The sequence below is a fragment of the Zootoca vivipara genome, chromosome 17 (assembly GCF_963506605.1).
Source record: "Zootoca vivipara chromosome 17, rZooViv1.1, whole genome shotgun sequence".
NCBI lineage: Eukaryota > Metazoa > Chordata > Lepidosauria > Squamata > Lacertidae > Zootoca > Zootoca vivipara.
Window position 1 is genome coordinate 24,542,736 of NC_083292.1, and position 19,899 is coordinate 24,562,634.

General features: G+C 48.0%; 2 protein-coding genes across 2 annotated transcripts; one reads left to right on the plus strand and one right to left on the minus strand.

Moving 5' to 3' along the window:
• Window positions 1-232: 232 nt before the first annotated feature.
• LAMTOR2 (late endosomal/lysosomal adaptor, MAPK and MTOR activator 2) lies at window positions 233-5,188 on the minus strand. Its single transcript, XM_035098388.2, has 4 exons — window positions 4,960-5,188; window positions 3,850-4,012; window positions 1,787-1,876; window positions 233-494 (listed from the first exon to the last, which is right to left on the minus strand). Exons 1-4 carry the CDS (start codon window positions 5,025-5,027, stop codon window positions 438-440), a joined length of 378 nt encoding a protein of 125 aa, XP_034954279.1. The 5' UTR covers window positions 5,028-5,188; the 3' UTR covers window positions 233-437.
• A 406-nt stretch (window positions 5,189-5,594) lies between these two features.
• UBQLN4 (ubiquilin 4) lies at window positions 5,595-19,499 on the plus strand. Its single transcript, XM_035098387.2, has 11 exons — window positions 5,595-5,906; window positions 7,525-7,676; window positions 8,398-8,642; window positions 9,619-9,881; window positions 10,483-10,641; window positions 11,794-12,016; window positions 13,500-13,639; window positions 14,348-14,431; window positions 16,433-16,548; window positions 17,317-17,494; window positions 18,847-19,499. The coding sequence occupies exons 1-11, from the start codon at window positions 5,724-5,726 to the stop codon at window positions 18,997-18,999; spliced, it is 1,896 nt and encodes a 631-aa protein (XP_034954278.2). The 5' UTR covers window positions 5,595-5,723; the 3' UTR covers window positions 19,000-19,499.
• Window positions 19,500-19,899: the final 400 nt, after the last annotated feature.

The following is a 19,899-nucleotide window of genomic DNA, read 5'->3' on the forward strand; positions in this document are numbered from 1 at the left end:
CCTGGGTCCAGATCAGTGCTTCTCCAGACTTTTCAGTCCCAAGACACAGGTTCAGAGTCTGGAATACCTGAGCAACTGTGTGGGTTTATTTGTAAGCGACCCCTGCTGCGTTCTACGGGATTTATTTCTGGGTCAAATATGTGCAGGCGGGTGTTTCTGCCAATGCAGAGGAGCAACTTCCTCCTCTCGAAAATCCCAACTTTCCTCAAAAGAGAGACAGGACTCAAATGGCTAAGAACACGCTTTTTTATTTCCCCCTCCCACTGCCATTTTCCTTTTCCTGAAACACAATCAAGTGCTTGCGCCCAGCAGTCACCAAGGCTGCCGAGAAGCAAGAGTCCACAGGGCCACCTCGGTGCAAGAGCTTGTTCTGAAACTCTCTCCCGACAGGAGACGGGTGCAGCGGGTCGGCCTCGCCTTTGGGCTCCATCACCTGCTCAGGAGGCAGCCACCTGGGTGAGTGGGTCTTCGAGGTACTGGACCAGAGCTTGAGCCTGGGAAAACACAAGGACAGACAAGTTAGGAACTTGGAAAGCTGCCTTATATACAGAGTCAGCCTAATGCAGTGTTTCCCAACCTTGTGCCTCCAGATGTTTTGGGACTACAACTCCCATCATCATAGCTGCCAAGTTTTCCCTTTTCTCGCGAGGAAGCCTATTCAGCATAATGGAATTTCCCTTAAAAAAAGGGATAACTTGGCAGCTATGCCCATCATCCCTAGCTAGCAAGACCAGTGGTCAGGAATGATGGGAATTGTAGTCCGAAAACAGCTGGAGGCACAAGGTTGGGAAACACTGGCCTAATGGTCCACCAAGCTCAGTATTACATACACTGATTGACAGAGGCTCGGAAGGGTTCTCTCCCAGCGCTACCTGCAGATGCCAGAGATCAAATTTGGGACCTTCCGTATGCAAAGCAGATGCTCTACCACTGAGCTACAGCCGTCCCCATAGGGTTGAAAGAATTGGTTGGTTGTGTGCCCTCCTCCTCTGCAGAATTCAGGTAAAGCAGACTTGGGCATTGTCTCAGGCAGCGCCTTCAACAAGAGTACAGTTCTTAACCCGAGGTACCACTGTAGTTGTTGAAAAGCAGAAGCTTCCTAACTCCTTGCAGCCATGTGCTGGCTGGGGAAAGGGCAGAAAGGATCCACAAGCCCAAATCTCACCGCTTCACATACTCGCAACACCAGTTTGGGGTATGTAAAAACGAGGCCGTTGTCTCTCATTACATGAAACGCGGAGCTTTTCAACAGGATGAGTTGAGGTGACTCAGTTGCTAATCATAGCTCAAGTCGGTAGAGCATGAGGCTCTTAATCTCAGGGCTGTGGGTTCAAGCCCCACACTGGGCAAAAGATTCCTGCATTGCAGGGGGTTGGACTAGATGTCCTCGTGGTCCCTTCCCACTCTACAATTCTACGAGTCTATGAACAGTATAGTAACCGAATGATGTACAGACATGTGTGAACTGTACCTAAGTCAGTGTATAGAAATCAAATGTAAAACAGTCAAATGGTGTATGTGTATGAATTGGACCCCAGAGACCTTAATGCCTGCAATAAAATGCTATGAGTGGGATGGGGGAAGAGAGGAGTCCCCAGTAAACTGCCTTGAGGAAGCACCAAAGGTTCTTGGCTGGATGTGTTGCTGCACCTCTTACAGGGAGACACTCTCTGGAAGTAGTTATTTGAGTCACCCCCCACAACCTTATTTTACTTGTGTCACCTTCCAAGATGGGCTGCCCCACAAGAATAAAAGTAATAAAACCAGGAGCAGGTTGACCCCTTACCTTGGCTTTCAGCATGCCAAATCCCACCGTCTCTTTCGCGTACATGCACAGGAGCAGATTGGCAACACGGGTGATGGCAACACGGCCTTCCTTGGGTCGTTTTATGCATTGTGCAGGGCAGGGTGGAGAATATAGAGAATATGAGTCCACAATATTCACAGACTGCAGGGCATTCAGGTTTCTCACCCTACAGAGGTGTTGCCCTATTCAAATTCAGACAAGCTTTCTGCCGCTTTTAATACGGGGACAGCATAACTTTTCGGGGCCAAGGGACACATTGATCCTCTGGGGGCCGCGTGGCAAACTGGTCATGGCCAATGTGCAGAAAAATGGGAGTGGCGAAAACCACTCCTCTCCAAGGCTGCCTTCCAGAAGGCTTGCCCACCAGCTCTTCTACACTATTGAAATAGTAATAATAGTTCATTGCTAATCCTCTAAAGTAATATTTTTTTAAAGGCGGACTTGGGGGCCACAAAGCCATTTGGCAGCGCTAGATATAGCCTATGGGCAAGCCCCGCCCCCCAAGAGCTCTGAAGCAAGTGTCTCACAACAAAGGGAGATTCTGGATCCCCTACCTTCCTCTACCAGTGAGGCTGTAGCGGTTAAGAGTAGTGGACTGGGGCTCTTGCCACCACTCAGCCATGAAGCTACTGGGTGACCTTGGGCCAGTCACTCAGCCTAATCTACCTCCCTGGTCTGTTGTGAGGATAAAATGGGGAGAGGGAGAAGTATGTATGCCGCCTTGAGCTCCTTGCAGGAAAGCTGGGATATCAGTGTAATAAATGAATTCCTTAAAGCAGAAGCCCCATCCCAGAAGTGTGTGTGTCCCCATCACAGGCCTCCTCTGGTGCCTGCTGGAGCAGCTCCAGACTGCATGATGCTTACAGGGCTTGCTTCACCACCACGAGATGAATGCACAGCCCAACTACACGCTGCACTCACCAGGTAGCAATTTTGGCCGCTGAGGACCTCAAGCGGCCCCCTCAACAGACATGCAGACTGAATTCCCTGTATTGAAGGAGGTTGGACTCAAGGAATTAAGTCACCATGCAAAACAGTGGCTGGCAAGTTTGCCTCCTGGTTGAAATAATAATAATAATAATAATAATAATAATAATAATAATAATAATAATAATAATTTATTCTTTATACTCCACCCATCTGGCCAGGTTCCCCCAGCCACTCTGGGCGGCTTCCAACAAAACATTAAAATACAGAAACCCATCAAACATTAAAAGCTTCCCTAAACAGGGCTGCCTTGAGATGCCTTCTAAAGGTCTGGTAATTGTTGTTCTCTTTGACCACTGGTGTGAGGGCATTCCACAGGGTGGGTGCCACTACCGAGAAGGCCCTCTGCCTGGTTCCCTGTAACTTGGCTTCTCGTAGCGAGGGAACCGCCAGAAGGCCCTCGGAGCTGGACCTCAGTGTCCGGGCAGAACGATGGGGGTGGAGACGCTCCTTCAGGTATACTGGACCGAGGCCGTTTTAATGACATCCAAAAGGGCAAAACCCCAAAGGGGCTGATCAGCAACATCTGCAAATCCCTGGGCAAAACTCTGTGCAGAGGGCTTTCCATGTGCCATAAAATCAGCAGATTGCCAGGGCTTCAGTGCACAACATGGGCCGACTTTCCCACTTCCACCCTCCAAGCTTTTCTCTGCAGGTTGGTGGAAAAGCTGCTGGAAACCTCTCCTGGCAAATGCACCCTTGTAGTGGAGCCACTCTTAAGCCAGCAAATGGGATTATGAAGCTACGTTCTGACTCTAGCTGTATCTTCAAGCCTCTTGCCGATCTCCAGCCCACGCTAACAGAGGCCAAGCTGTATATAGGGTATCCCACAACCACCATGTTCCATCTTTCCAATATCGCTCCTCAAAGATTTCTAGATGTGTCATTTCATTGTGCGTGGAAAAACATGCTGCCACAAAGGTGTGCCTCCAGCCACGCCTGGGGATTTTAGGTTTCATCCTATCCCTGAAATGGATGTTCCTAGTGACAGAGGCATCCCAGCGAACCAGCAGCAGCAGAGGTCACCAGGATATTCAACACCTCATGATACATACCATACAGTCCATTAGGATGAACTTCAAGTTATCCTCATTGAAGGCTTGGTGCCCATTCTTGTCATAAGCCACCCAGATATTGCTGGCAATGGCAGCTGTGACTCTGGCATCTGTGTCTCCGTAACCAGAATATGCAAGGAGAGAGCCCTCATTGTTCAGAAGGCTAGAGAGGAACAGCAAAGAGGATTAAATAGTCCTAGAGAATTGTGTCTATGTCTAAAAGTGATTTTGAAAGAGATTAACAAATACTTTATTTGATTTGTAATCTGACGGGCACTCATAGGAGTGTAATGTCCATGCAGCAAATTAAAACAGCATGTGCAATGGACATTTTGCACAGTCGTGTTTACAGATCTGCACCTAACTATTTGCAACGTATTGCTTTAATTCAGCCTCTGCAGCCTGAAGTGTAGCAGTCCAGGACACACACATAAACACACTGCAAGTATGATTTGCTAACAAAAAGAACTGAAATGCTATATCAAATTATATATGCACAGCTACACACACACTAAGAAAGAGACAGAAAACACACACTCTTGACCAATTCAAGCCTGAAAGGAATATTCATATTCTAGAGTAGTTAAATCACTATTCACAACATTTATGCTACTGAAGAAAAGACCATAAGGCTGAAATGAATACAGCAGCTGGAATTGTACTGGTGTTTGCATGGATCAGTCTCAATCTTCGTGTGGTGTAAACGATACCCTCAAACGGCATGTTAAAAGCTTCATGCGTTTTAGAGTACTGTATCCTGCTTTTGCTAGCCTTTTCAAATGCTTCATCATGCGCAGCAATTTAAAGCTCCCCTCCTAGATTCCCTCTAAATGGTTATTATTATTAAAGCTAGCCAAATACACCTTGAGGCAGTAATAATAATAATAATAATAATACTTATACAGTGCCCATCTGGCTGGGTTTCCCCAGTCACTCTGTGTGGCTTCCAACAAAATATTAAAATACAATGGTCTGTTAAACATTAAAAGCTTCCCTAAACAGGGCTGCCTTCAGATGTATTCTAAAAGTCTGTTAGTGAGTTCCTCAAGTTGCAGTCTGCACTGCTACTCGCGAATAAGCCCCACCAACTCTGCTTGCCCAAGTACTCACAGGGTGCTCTGGACCCCTCCCGTGTTCGCCTGGCTCAGCACCTGCGTGAGGGCCTTGGGGCGCAGCATCACCACCTTCCAGCCAGAAACTCCCCTCGCAAAGCAGGGCGAAGCCTCGCATCAGCTGACCCAACAAGGAAATAACTCCGGGGAATGTTGGGAATTGTAGTCTTCCGCATCACAACATCACTTCCGGTTTCCCCCTTCCCCGTTGCAGAGGCTTCACCAACTTGTCGCTACGAGGTACGTTGCGGAGGGCCGCTCTATCCGCCCCGCCCTCTCTCGTCTCCTTCTGCTGAATTCTCCCTTCGCTCTGAGGGGAGAATAAAAGCCAAGGCTAGAGACCCCTTTAAAAACCCGAAAAGTGGCCGCCTGTGTGTGACTCTCAACTTTTCCTATCTCTCTTAGCCCACGAACGTGAAGAGCGGTTTCCCTATCAAGAACTTCCGGTGCAGAACGACACTAGGAAGGGCTGTTTCCATCGCGAAGATGGCAAATGCGGCGCCGTGTCCGATCGTCCACGAAATCTGTGAGAGAACCGCACAATGGCGGCTGCGGCGGCCTTTTCCACGGAGGCGCCGTGTTCCTACCCGTATTTTGTATGGCTCTTCAATCCTAATCCTGCGTCGAGTTTGGGGAAAAGAATTGCTTCGCCGGAAGTGCTCAAGAAACCGGAAATGACGATCGCCACGTCTCTATGGTAGCAGTCGGCAGCGGCGCCTCTCTGGCCCTACCTCCTCGGTGGCAGGTGGGCGGTCGGCCAAGATGGCGGAGCTGAGCGGCGGCGGGCCCGGCTCGGCCGGTAGCGGCGGAGGCAGCGGCGACAGCGGAGAAGGCGGGGGCGGCGGCTCCGAGTCGGGCCCGGGGGGGCTCCTCATCCGCGTGACGGTGAAGACCCCGAAAGACAAAGAGGAGATCCTCACCGGCGAGCGCGTCTCCGTCAAGGAGGTCAGCCGGGGGCGGGGAACCTCTCGCCGGGACCCCTCAGCCTCTGCGGGCGGAGGCCGGGGGATCTGCGGGAAGGGGCGGGGGGTGTCGCTTGTCTGCCCTCCCTTCTTCCCCTTTTCGTTACCGTCCGGCGGCGACGAGGAACAAAGGGGCGAGGCGGGCTCTGAGGCGCTGGAAGGATTGGGGGGAGGGGGGAGGAGACCCCACCTCCACCTCTCAGCCCGCGCGGCCCGGAGTCACGTGATGGAGCGCCCATCCACCCCTCCCGGAGCTGAAGTGAGGGGTGGTCGGTGCCTAGAGGCTGGGCTGTTGGGGGGGGGGAGTCCGCGGTCGCCCCCCACAACAGAAAGGCGCCGATGGGTGGGATTTGGGGAAGGAGCCGCTTGGGGCTGTCTATATACAAGGAGGGCCCTCCGATGCTTCGCGCGCAGAACAGCATCCTCAGCTGCACCATCTCCAGGGCAGGAGGGTCGCAGGGAGGCAGAAAGACACCCCCCGCCCGAGCCTCCCAGCAAAAGGGCTTAGCGCGAGGAGCGCGTTCGGAAGGGCTCGCCGGGCAAAGGAAACCAGAGACTCCCGTTTCCTCCCCGCTTCTTCCAACAAGACATGCCGGGCTCAGGACAAGGCGGTCGGATGGGTTCTTGAAGAGAAGCAGGTGGAAGAGGAGCTGAGATAAAACATGGGCACCCATGTTTTGGGTGGTGGTGAATGGAGTCGATCAGAGTGAAAGGAAATGAGGGTGGGTTGGGCAAGGCAAAGAGTTTGCAAGGCAAAGAAGCAAGCGGGCCTGCAACAAAAAGGGAGAAATATAGTGATGAAGCAGATCGGGCTTGAGGATTTGTCCGAGAGGGGAGAGAATGGGGAAACGAAGAATTGGTAAAGTCTTGAGAAGAGAATGTGAACAATTTGGAGTGGTTGAAGCGGGATCGTGAGGTGGAGAAGGAGAAGAAATTAAGATGAGAGTGCCGCCTTGTGGGGAAGATAGACAAAAGCTGAGTGGATCCAGGAGTTTGTTGCAGATCTTTCTGGGGTGTATGATGAATTGAAGGGGGGTGGGTTCAAATGGTTTGAAGCCTTCTCTGGGGTTTGGAGAGGAGGTGGCAGAGAGTAATAGAAACATTCTGGTGTCCTCCAAATGTTTTGGACTGCAGACATCTGCAGGATACCTGGTTGGACAATGCTGATTTATGGAATAACTTCGCTGAATGTTTATAACTTCGCTGAATGTTTGAAGCTCTTCACATAATCCTGATTGGAAGGGCAGTATTAGTTTCCCCATATTGCAGGGTGGGAGGGGGGCCAGGAGACCGAGTAACTAGAGGAGCTTATGTGTTCATAGCAGGAGTGAGACTTGACCTGTGGAGCTCCTGTATCACAGGAATCTGCCTGGATGTAGGTGGAGGTCTGGTTAGGATGAAAGGGAAAAACGGAGGAGAAAGCAGGTGCTCAGGGGAAAGCATACAGAGTGCTGTGTGGATGAAGAAACGGTGTTTGGTGTAAGGTGGAGGCAGGAAGACTAAATGGACCTGCAGGGGATGAGGGTTGCCACCAATTTGCCTTCTTGACCACTGCAAGAATGTCTGTGGAAAGCCTAACCTTCTAAAATGTCTTTTTCCAGTTTAAAGAAGAGATTTCCCGTCGGTTTAAAGCCAAACAGGATCAGCTGGTTCTGATCTTTGCCGGGAAGATTCTGAAAGACGGGGATACCTTGAATCAGCACGGGATCAAAGATGGACTGACGGTGCATCTGGTGATCAAAACTCCGCAGAAGTAAGAGCTTCCCTCAGAAAAGCAGGCCCATTCAGTCAGCTTTAGTTTATATTGCAGATATGTCACTTAGTGACAGTTTCCCCACCCCCCTCAAAAGACTGGCTCAAATCCTTCTGAAGAAGAATTATTTTAAATAGCTCCTATTTGCCTCTTTGTTTATATACAAACTGAAACATGCAAAACACAGATAAAAACACCATATTGAATTCATAGTAAAAGAGAACAACGCAGTGTGGCTTTAGTAGGTGACAAACAGATTTAAATAACAAACATAAATATCCAGGGGGAAACATGGAATGCTATGGTGGTGTCAGCCAGAAGTACTTGCAAAAGTAAATTACATGTTCTCCTATTCAGGGCCTAGGTATCCTAAAGGGCTGCTCTCTCCCACTGAATAAGATCTGCATTTCTCTGGGTGCACCTGCATTTGGTGGTTAGCTGGGTGGCTACTGGAGCATGTGTGTGTGGTAGTAGTTAATAGTAGTTAAGAGCCTTTTTATTGGCCTTAGTTGTTTTATCTGTGGGTTCTTCTGTTTGTACCTTACAGGTATGGCTTGGGCTTCCCCATTGCAAAATTCAGGGTTCTAAGAGTCGCTGAGCACACACACTAAATTATTCTAATGTACTTTGTAGGGAGATAGTAGCTTCCTTTTAAATTCAAGGAAAGCTATATGTTCACATAACAGTTGTGCCGTCACCTGTCACTTTCCTTTATTTGCAGGACTCAAGACCCTTCAGTGGCGCCTGCTGCTTCCCCTCCTCCTCCTACTGCTGCTGTTACTACTACATCTGTTGCTGCTGCTACTCCCTCTGCAGCCCCTGCTTCCCCTGCAGCCCCACCTCAGCCTTCAACATCCAGCAACACGCTCTCCGACGTAGGGAGCAGCAGCCGGAGGAGCAGCGGATTGGGAGCCACGCCTGGCCCAGCAGCAGATGGAACCCCTGGCGGAGCCACCTCCATCTTGTGTGAGCATTGCTGAGTTTCTTCTGCTCGGGTTAGCCTTTGGCTTTCCTGTCTTCCTGGGAACCAGTGGGACATTTTGGGGTCTTTGCTCCCACCCCAGCAGGCATGAGAGCAGAGTTCCAGGGTCTGAGGATCTCAAGGCAGGCAGTTCTGCTTTATTGATTTCTTAACAAAAGAAACGAAAGTGCAAACATGACAAAAAGAAAGAAAACTGAAGAATAAAAAAAATGGGGTGGCTTGTGTGCTCCAGATGGACTAGTGGGTTTATACGTGGATTCTGAGTTTTAAAAGCTTAAGAGAAATACTGGAGGGAAAACATTAATCACATGATGCATGTGAAAATTGGCCTCTTGTAGGAGCCCCAGCCTTGTCTATTCACACTTATATCCAGGGGTCAGCAAACTTTTTCAGCAGGGGGCCGGTCCACTGTCCCTCAGACCTTGTGTGGGGCTGGACTATATTTGGGTGGGGGGGATGAACGAATTCCTATGCCCCACAAATAACCCAGAGATGCAGTTTAAATAAAAGCACACATTCTACTCATGTAAAAACATGCTGATTCCTGAACCGTCCGCGGGCTGGATTTAGAAGGCGATTGGGCCAGATCCGGCTCCCAGGCCTTAGTTTGCCTACCCATGCGCTTATCCTTGTGGGTCTTTTGAGCCTGCTCTAAGGGTTGTTGAGCTGCTGGGCAAGATCCCAGAGAGCAAGAGCTGGGGTTGTTACATCTCATCCTGCCTTTTCAGTAAGCTCTGAGCATGAGCATAGCCAGGATTTTTGTTGGCTTTTATTTTGGGGGGGAGAACCTTTGATTTTGATTGATTTTGGGGGGCAGCTGCCCCCCTTGGCTACACCGATGGCTCTGTGTTGGTAGTAGAAGGAGCAAGAGGGAGATGAGCCTGAGAGGCTGGTTTTAGCCATTCAGACCCAGGCAGACCTTTCTCATTCGTGGTTCCTTTCCTCTCTGTCTTCTCTCAGCTGGCTTTGGCGGCATTGCTGGGCTCGGTCACCTGGGGATGGGCTCTGCAAACTTCATGGAGCTTCAGCAGCAGATGCAGCGGCAGCTGATGTCCAACCCAGAGATGCTCTCCCAGATCATGGAGAACCCCCTGGTCCAGAACATGATGTCCAACCCAGACTTCATGCGGCAGATGATCATGGCCAACCCCCAGATGCAACAGCTGATGGAGCGCAACCCAGAGATTAGCCACATGCTGAACAACCCTGAGCTTATGCGCCAGGTGGGCTGTTGTTTCCCTGCTTGTGGCTTGAGGCAGTCTTTGAACTTTGTTTTAGGCATCACACTAAACCAGGGTTTGCACTAACCATAGTTCAGAGCTCAAACCATTATTGTCTGCTTTTGTCATATTTCGTGTGTGTGTGTGTGTGTATATATATATAAGTTTTTATATACAGTCAAACCTCGTGTGTGTGTGTGTGTGTGTGTGTGTGTGTGTGTGTGTGTAAGTTTTTATATACAGTCAAACCTCTGTTTACGCCTATTTCGGTGAGCGACTGCCTCCGCGGAACGGATTGCAGTCGCAAACCAAGGTACCACTGTATATTTTCCAAACAAAACATAACATCTCCTCTCATCTTATACAACATTTTGGCTATAAGCCTAGGACTTCCATTTTTAAAACCAAGTCATCCGCAAAGGCTTTCACTTTGTACTCCTTCTGAGATTCCTTTTATTTTTTCATTTTCCCTTATAGTCCTTAGGAAGACTTCCGGTACCGATATGAATAATAATGGTGACAATGGACACCCTTGTCTTGTACCTTTCACAATGCTTTTGTCATATTTCTGCTCATGGTTTTCTGTTTGCCCTTCCCTTATCAGACCATGGAGTTGGCACGCAACCCTGCCATGATGCAAGAGATGATGCGCAACCAGGACCGAGCCCTGAGCAATTTGGAGAGCATCCCTGGAGGGTACAATGCCCTGCGGCGGATGTACACAGATATTCAGGAGCCCATGTTCAGTGCTGCCAGGGAACAGGTAGGCTAGGTCTGACTGTCGTCTAAGCAGAACGAAACACTCATTTAATTAGGATTTCACAAGATACACCAAGTAGCATAAGAAGAGCCTGACTTTTGGATCAGGCCAAAGGCTTATCTAATCCAGCATTATGTTCCCACAGTGGCCAACCAGATGCCTCTTCTGTCAAGCCCCTCAAGCAGGACCTGAGCACAATAGCCCCCTCCCAGCTTTTGATTCCTAGCAACGAGTGTTGAGAGGCATACTGCCTCTAATACTAAACGTAGTGCACAGTCATCACGATTAGGAGCCTGGGTAGCATCATCCTCCATGAATTTGTCTGAACCCATTGGGTAGCAACAGATTCCAAAGTTTAATTGTGCCCTTTGTGAAGGGCTTCCTTTTGATAAATGCCTGTTGATAAATGTTGATAAATGCCTGTGACTGACTGCTTTCCTAGCCCTCATGAGCACAGCAGTACTTTGATGTTCTGTGGTTTTTATATGAACCCTCCCAAATTGATTTAGAATTCTCTCTTAAGAGTTTTATTATGTAATTCACTCTGGGATTTTTGTATAAAGAACAGTGGAGGGGGTGAATGACAAAAACCGTTTGTACTTTTCAAAGATTAGTATGCAAACCCAAGTCCTCAAAATTAAGTTAGTCATGTCCATAAACTTCAATGTGTCTGCTCTGAGTAGGACTAGGATAGGATACAGCCTTGTGGTTACAAGTGTGCAAGCATCCAAGTTTTAGTGATGGTTGTTTTCATTTTCTCCCTTTGTTTCTGTGGTGACAGGGCAACATCTATAATTTGTCAGTTCCAAAGATCAATCAAGCTGTTGCTGGAAACCAGAGTTTGTTTAAACCATGTTGTTTGACTGAATTGCTAGGTGACGGGTTTAACCATGGTTTGTCAGTTCAGACATCACACCAAATCATAGCTATGCTCCTTAACTGTGGTTTGTGTGCTGTCTGACTAGAGTCAGAGACTCAGGGCTGCTTACAGTAAATAACGTAGTAAACACATTTTTGGTGAAACCTGCAGTTTAAATCAAAGCTCTGTTTTGTAATCCTGCCACACCTTCATTTCATTTTCTTGCTAATCCCGTGAAGCAGAATTCGCCTGAGAGTTTGCAGAGTCACTCATTGAGCCACATCTTCTTTGTCTAGTTTGGCAATAATCCCTTCTCTGCCTTGGGCGGGAGTTCCGACACCTCGAACTCGCAGCCCTTGCGGACGGAAAACCGAGAACCGCTGCCCAACCCTTGGAGTCCCACACCTACCTCTCAAGGCCAGGCGCCAAGTGGTGAAGGGAGCACCGGCTCGGTGACGAGCCAAAGCACACCCACCGTCTCCAACCCTTTGGGGATCAACGCAACCAACCTAGGATCTGGTACGTACATAGCATGGGGTCCGAAGGGCGGGAAGTGGTCCTGGGAGCTGCACGTTTGCACTCGGAGCTGGCCTTTCTAGATCACAGAACTGCTCTTCATTTCGAAGTGTGGTAGTTCTGTGGTTGCTTAACCTGAAGGTTTTTGACTGTTCCGGAGAGATGAGAATCAGTTGACGCTTCCACTCTGTCACAGTGACAGTTTAAGAACCGGAATTATTGCTCAGTTGAATGGAAAAACCCTCTTACTTAGTGTGAGGCTCTCATGGGTGACAAGGAAAAAACATTGTCACCCCCAACCTCAAAATCTGGTTGCTGAGCCCGTGAGAGCCAGTTTGGCATAGTGGTTGGAGTGTTGGACTAGGACCTGAGAGATCAGGGTTCAAATCCCCACTTGGCTATGGGGCAGTCAATGCTGCTCAACCTAACCTACCTCACAAGGCTGTTGTGGGGATTAAATGAGGAGGAGAACCATGTACGCCACATTGAGCGCCTTGGAGACAAAGGTGGGATAAAGATACAGTAAGTAAATAAGTCTCGTTACTGTTTTCTACCAGCTAATGTAATGGCATACTGGTATTAAGTAACTGACATAGGTTAAGTCAATTCTGTTTAACTCTTTAACATCCTTCACCTGTTACTGATTCATTCTGGGCTTGTGGTGGTCCTTTTTTTCTGCAAGGATCCAATAGGGGGCTCAACAGGGAGGGGGAAATCGGGTTTTGTTAAGCACGTTCTGGGTATTTCATGCATATGCATTAAGTGAAAAAATGTACATTGATTTGGCCCATCATTCCCACAAAACAACTGTTTATCTCTGTCATGGCACTTTTTGAATTAGGAAAGGCTTTGTGGGTTTTTTAGTGGTTTGTATCTGTGGGGAAAGAGCAGGGATCTCATTACAGTGGTAACTCGGGTTATGAAAACAATTGGTTCCAGAAGTCTGTTCATAAACTGAAGCGAACTTTCCCATTGAAAGTAATGGAAAGTGGATTAATCTGTTCCAGACGGACCGCGGAGTACTTAAACTGAAGCGTTCATAAACTGAAGCGAACTTTCCCATTGAAAGTAATGGAAAGTGAATTAATCCGTTCCAGATGGGTCCGCGGCATTCGTAAACGGAAAATTCATAAACCGAGGTGTTCATAAACCGAGGTTCCACTGTATATTGTTCATTGCTACAGTAAAAAAAGATACCTTTTTGAAATTAAAGTTTTTAAAAAGACATCCATGTGACTGCAGTAAAAAAAGCAAAAGCCAACAGGATTCTGCCAAAGGGTTAAAATCAGAAAGGGGATTGGCTAGGCTTCCAGTGACCTTTTAATTCAACGAACTTAACCCAGTTTTGGGACTTTGTTTTGGGATCCCTGGGTTTTGTTGCTGGAGTGTGATCAGGAAGCAGCTTCAGGGATCTTTCCCCATCTAGGATGGCAGAGCTACATGTTTGTTGGCTGTTGAATTTTCACTTCTCTCCCCTTTGTTACAGGGATGTTCAGCAGCCCTGAGATGCAAGGTCTTCTGCAGCAGATCTCGGAGAATCCCCAGCTCATGCAGAACGTGATCTCTGCCCCTTACATGCGTACAATGTTGCAGACGCTAGGCCAGCACCCTGACATTGCAGCACAAGTGAGTACAGCCCAATCTGCAGTCATAGGGCCCAATACGTGAAGGAGGGAGCAAGGAAGCCTTTTGGTGTGATGTTGAGCAGTGTAGTGCTCTTATCTCAGCAAAAACGATTTCAAATCTGTAACTGACAAAGCTGCAGCAGAATCTCACGACAACTGCACTCTCACGTTTGCTTTTTACAAGTTGCAGTGTGTGCTGTTTGCAGAACGCGGCCCTTCATGTGAATTGATTACTAGATGTGGAATTAAAAACTACCAGAAGGAGAGTCCTGCAGCTGGATCAGTCCAGTGGCCTGCATCCTGATCCTCATAGTGGCCAACCAGATGTCTGTGGGAAAGCAGCACAGGACCTCTCCCCTCCTTCACTTTCCAGCAGCTGGTATCCAGAAGCATTGCTGCCTCCACCTGTGGATCAGTAGCCTCCTATGAATTTGTCTGATCCTCCTTTCAAGCCATGTAAATTGGCAACAATCGCTGCCTCTTGGGGGAACAAGTTCCATAGATTAACTACGCGCTGCATGAAGAAAGACTTTCTGTCATCTGTCCCGAATCTTCCAAAAAGGGAGCAGGAATAGACTGAAAATGTCCTATATCTGTGTGCTTTTGGTGGCATCGGAATATGCGGCTATTGCCTAGCTGCATGGGACATGTGCTAGGAATAGCAACCTCCACCTTCCTGAGCTGCCTTTGCTCTTCCGTTTCTTTGCAGATGATGGTGAATGTTCCCCTCTTCGCTGGCAACCCCCCGCTTCAGGAGCACCTGCGACTCCAGCTACCCGCCTTTCTACAGCAGGTGCGGCATAAACAGTGTTGTCCTTGATTTCGGGATTAATAGTTTACTCAGGGCTGGACTTCAGAGGAGCTTTGAGCAGAGGTTGAGGAACAAAAAATCCATAATGGACTGGCCATGCCCTTTTAGTGATCATGTCACAATAATAATTTTCAGGTCTGCAGTCTCCCTTTATTTGCAGCAGCCCTATGAAGCCGCGGAGATATTTGTCCTTCTCTATCAGTATTGTCTACTCTGACTGGGACTGGCTCACCATTGTTTTGGGCTGAGAAAGGTCTTCCTCATTACCTGCTGGTGGATCATAATATTTCTTCTTCTTCTAGGCACCCCTTTGGCCAGTTGGATGTTGGGGTTTGGATGGAATGCTAAACTCAGTATTACGTTCATCCACATTGGGCTGGTGTGGTCCCCACTCGGACTCTTGACACAGCCACGCGTGTTAGATATTGGAAGCTTTTGCTTCAGTTTTCAACATGCCATACTTAAGGCTAACCCACAGTTCAGTCAAGTATAAAAAGAAACTGGTTAGTTGAAAAACAAAGCAAAACTTGTCTGAAGGCAGCCTTTCTATTCCTGACTTTTTGTCAGGTTCCGTTGCTATTATTTAGTTTACATTCTCTGTTAGAGTTTGTTGTTGCTGCCATTTATTTGTAGATTTATTGATTTGTGGTTGTTGTTTTCTTTCAAAAGTTTTTGATCCTATCGTGAGCCACCTTGGGTGCCTCATATTGATGATGATAATAATCTGTTGTTAATTTGAGATACCAGAGATTGAATCTTTGACCTTTTGTATTCAAATCGTGTGCTCTACCGCTGCGTTTGGATCTGCAATAACTGCAGTTGACAGACAGAGGGAGTGGCATGCCTTGGTGGCAGTTGAACTGATATTAAAATCCAGTGTGTCCAGTGACTGGACAAAAAAATGAAAAAGGAGGCTGCCCAGTGCCAATGAAAACCCCCCAAAGGTTGAATATCACCAGATGGCAAGAAATGGAATTGAGTATTTGAATAAAATGCAGGATGGAAAGCATCGTATTTTAATAAAATACGGTAGTGATATTTTAGTTATAGGATTGTTTAGAATAACTATGAGACAGAATCACTAAGCTCTCATCTGAAAGCTCAGTTAACATTTGACTCTATTGAAAAACTGCTTGTTTTGAATTTTACTAAGAGCTACGTTGTAAGTGAACAATGGTAATCTATAGGATTAGGGGTCGACAGCTGACCTTTTTCAGGCTGAGGGCTGCATTTGACCCACGGGTCAAACCTCTTGGCATAACCAAATCACAGCGGTATCCGTTAGTAAAACTGTTAAAGTAATAACAACAAGATGAATTGTGTGGGGACTTATGGAAGGAGGCTAGATGTGGGCTGTGGGTTAAGCACCCCTGCTAGAGAAACACAGTGATGGCTGTTCAGTGACAATCTAGCAGTTTTGCAGTACTGGCAGTAGTAAAATGCATCGGTAAAATGCATCTACTCAAACCTGTGGAACGTCCCCCGCACAAGCATCCCTAACCTTCAGGAGTTAGTGAGCTGAGTGGGCCTTGCCCTGTAAGCAACAGCATAGAACTTTTGAGCTCTCTGCTTACTTGGCAAGACCTGCTCAGTGTGCCGGCTCTGGGATGCTCTCGCAAGGTAGCACAGGCCTATTGGAGATCTCATGCGACCATTTCCAGGCTTTCAGAGCTGGTGTGCCAAGAGGGCCTTCTTACCTGTTATACAAGGCAGAGAGCTTTTTCGTGCCGGAAAAAAGCTGGTGTGCATTTTATTTGTGCAGTTTCAACCAGCCAGCCTTCAACCATGCAGCGTTGGAATCGCACTAGTTAAATGCATTTAAGATGTGATTGAATTGTATCCCAAATCTTCAGCTTTCTTTATGACTAAAGGACCAGAGTAGAAGACACCCAAGAGAAGCAATCCACAGTTTCCTTGTGGAACGACAGTTCGGGCTACTGAAACTGGTGGCTCACTTGTGATTTTTGTCGCTCCCACCCCCAGATGCAGAACCCTGATTCTCTCTCGATCCTGACCAACCCTCGTGCCATGCAGGCCCTGCTGCAGATTCAGCAGGGGCTCCAAACGCTGCAAACGGAGGCCCCGGGACTGGTTTCCAGGTAACGTAGGAGCTGAATCAGGCTTAGGAGCACTCTGAAGAAGGGCAGCAAAGCAGCAGGAGGTTCTTGTTCCTCCCGCTTTTAGCTACTGAGGATCAACTACTGTAGGCTTCCTGGGAACAACACAATGCATATTGTTTGCGTCAACAATATATGTGGCAAGCCTGTTCCTAGAAATTCTGTGTGTGATGCAATACGGCAGGGTAAAGACATACTGTTTCTGGCTTTTTGTTACTTTACTTATTAAGACTTTCTATACTGCCTTTCCTGTAAACATCATAAGGCTGTGTAGAAAAGGGGAAATTGCATTTAAGCTTAGCTTATGGAACGCAAAATTAGCCAGGGTTAAGTCAAAACAGGCATTGTAATAACTCAGTTGGTATCGGTGTCCAGCAAAGGCCGGAGAGAATCAAATCAATTTTTTAAAAAGCAGACTGAAATGCAACCAGTGTTGCAAACTGGAAACAACAATGCCTGCCTTTGTAGATTTCCAAGGTTTCAGTTCTTTTTTGAGTAGACCCCAGAAATTAATAGGTCCAAATTAGTCACATCAGTTAACATTAATGGGTCAACTCTTTAACACTGGCTACAACCAAGAATCTGTGGCAGACTTAACCATATCTCCCCTGTTCCAGTAGCTGCAACACTCTCTGTGATTTTTATTGTGGCCAACCTCTGCACAAGGCTTGCTTCAGGTCCGTAAAGTCAGCCTTTCCTCGGGGATTTGCTGCCTTGCGCTAAGTAGCTTCCCCCTGTCTCATCTTGCAGCCTTGGGACTTTTGGAGCACCTCGCGTCCCTCCACCCTCTGCCGGAGGAAGCACAATCCCTGAGACCCCCATCTCCTCCGCTTCAACACCTGCTAGTGCCTCTCCAGCTGGGGACAGCAACCCCCACCAGCAGCTCATGCAGCACATGATTCAGCTAATGGCCGGTGCAAATTCTCAAGTAGGTAGTGGTGCATTTCTGCCCTGAGTCTTTGTCCTTTCTTCCATTGACCCCCTTTGGTTGGGGTGCAGTGCGGTCTCAGGCAGACATACGAATCTGACGTTTCATCGCACAGCCCAGCACTTTCTGTTCCTGTCTGGCGCAGCCTCTCTCAACTCTTGTATAAAAGACAAGGTGCCATCTCAAGGGCCGTGGTCCCAAGCTGTATAGGGACTTGCATGTTAGTACCAGCACCTTGAACGTAGCCTGGTAGCAAATGGGCAGCCAGTGCAAAGCCCACAAGTGAAGTTTTATTTGCTGGTGGTAGTTTGCCCCCCACACACAACCGAGGTGCTGAGTTTACACCAGCTGCAGCCTCTGGATAAACCCAAAGGGTATCCCCTCCATAGAGCAGGGGTTCCCAACAAAATTTTCTCGAGGACCCCTCATCGAGCCGCTATTGTGACAAGCACCCTCATTAATTCCTAATCCTAAAATTAAAAAGTGAGAGCCAAATTAAGAGTCTTTTTATATTTTATATTTATACGTTTTTTTACAGTTACAACAGAGTACTCCATCAGTATACAGTTAGTTTTAATTTTCAGTTCTTAATGAGATGAACCACTTTTTAACCAACGGTCCATTTTTAACTACGCGAACTGTAGCTTCCGCCAAAAAACAACGCTTTGTTTACAAAAACTACTGTTTTGCAAAGAGGCAGCATGCGCCAGGGAGGAGGGAGGGGAATGGAGAAGGCAGGGTACCTGCGCAGTAGCCCACAAATGAAGTCGATGCGCGCAAAGCATCTTGGGGAGGTGAGTGTTAGTAGAATGTGCGCGCTGCCTCTTTGCAAAACAGTAGTGTTTGTAAAGCGCCACCTAACGGCATACAGCAGAACTACTGCCTCTATCTAATTCTAGTTTTGCGCTAGACTCTGCTCATGCAGGAAGCGGCCAAAACAAAAAATCTGTTATCATACGAAATATATTTAATATATTTTTTATTCTAATAGCATCTTGCGGACCCCTCTGGCATAGCTCGCGGACCCCTGGGGGTCCCCGGACCACCTGTTGGGAACCACTGCCATAGAGCATGTTGCAGTAATCCAACCATGAGGTTGCCAATGCATGGACAACTGGTCAAGCTATCGCAATCCAGGAATGACCATACTGTCTTAGTTGCAGGAGAGAGTATCCCGCAGACTCCAGTGATCATCTGGGTGTGAAAGGGCTGCTGGAAGCCATGGGTGCATGGGGACACGGGGGTTGCAGTTGAGGGGTTTGGGTAGGCTGCTTGGTCTGTGCCAGATTACCTGACTTGAGCTATGCTTGCTATACAGTTTGCCTCTTCTCTCTCCCCCCCCCCCATGGCAGGCGCAGAGTCCAGAGGTCCGGTTCCAGCAGCAGCTTGAGCAGCTCAACGGAATGGGCTTCATCAACCGCGAGGCAAACCTTCAGGCGCTCATTGCCACCGGGGGAGACGTCAACGCCGCCATCGAGAGACTCTTGGGCTCCCAGCCTTCCTAACATTGTAGGCCCCTCCAATCCGCGACATGATATCAAAACACGGACCTCTCGAGGATTGTCATTGTCAGGCCCTCCGACAGCTGTCCATGAATTTAAAAACTGGAACAACACCTGCCCCCACCTTCAGTTCAGTGCATCTGCATCCCGTTCTATGTTTTCCTCTGAAATGCTTCAAAAACTGCCTTGTGCATGGATGATTCCAGTTCTTGAAAAACGGCCATCCTGAGACATGTTTCTCCCCTGCTTCCCTCTCCACCCACAGCTTGTTCCCCCCAAAATGAGGCTCCTACTCTAACTGGTCAAAGTGTAACTTCTAGATAACCCAAATAATTGTGTTGGATTAGCTCGCTTTTTAAATCATATGAAAGCTGTATTTCTTTTCTCCCCCGCCCACCTGCCTTCCGAAGTATGAAGGGAATATCTGCTCCCACCAACTCAAAAGACTTTTTCTCATCAACAGTGATGAGAAAGGCACACGATTTGGAAATGCCAGTAGGCAGGGGGAAAAAAAGGAGTGGTCCTTTTGCACAGTGACTCCAGCGCCTCAAACCTGGACGGACTTGAGCATCACACTGCCTTCCTGCTTTTATCTTTAGTGGTTATGGGATGTCAAGATGTGGAGCTGGGGCGGCGGCTGAAATTAACTGAAGAGCATTTGCCAGTGGAAAGAGGTGCTATCCTGTCCTGCACACAAGGTGTGGTGGCTCTTGGGTTGGAATAATGTTTTGTTACCAGCCTCAAAACCCTCCTTTGGAATGTAAGCTGCCTCCTTGATGCATCCAAAAACATGATCTGCTATTTTTCTCCACCCTCCTCTCTCCAGCCACAACTCCCAGTCCTACTTGCCATTGGTCCTCCAGTCAAAGGTGCTTTGATGCAGCAGACTTTGGGGGAGTGGTC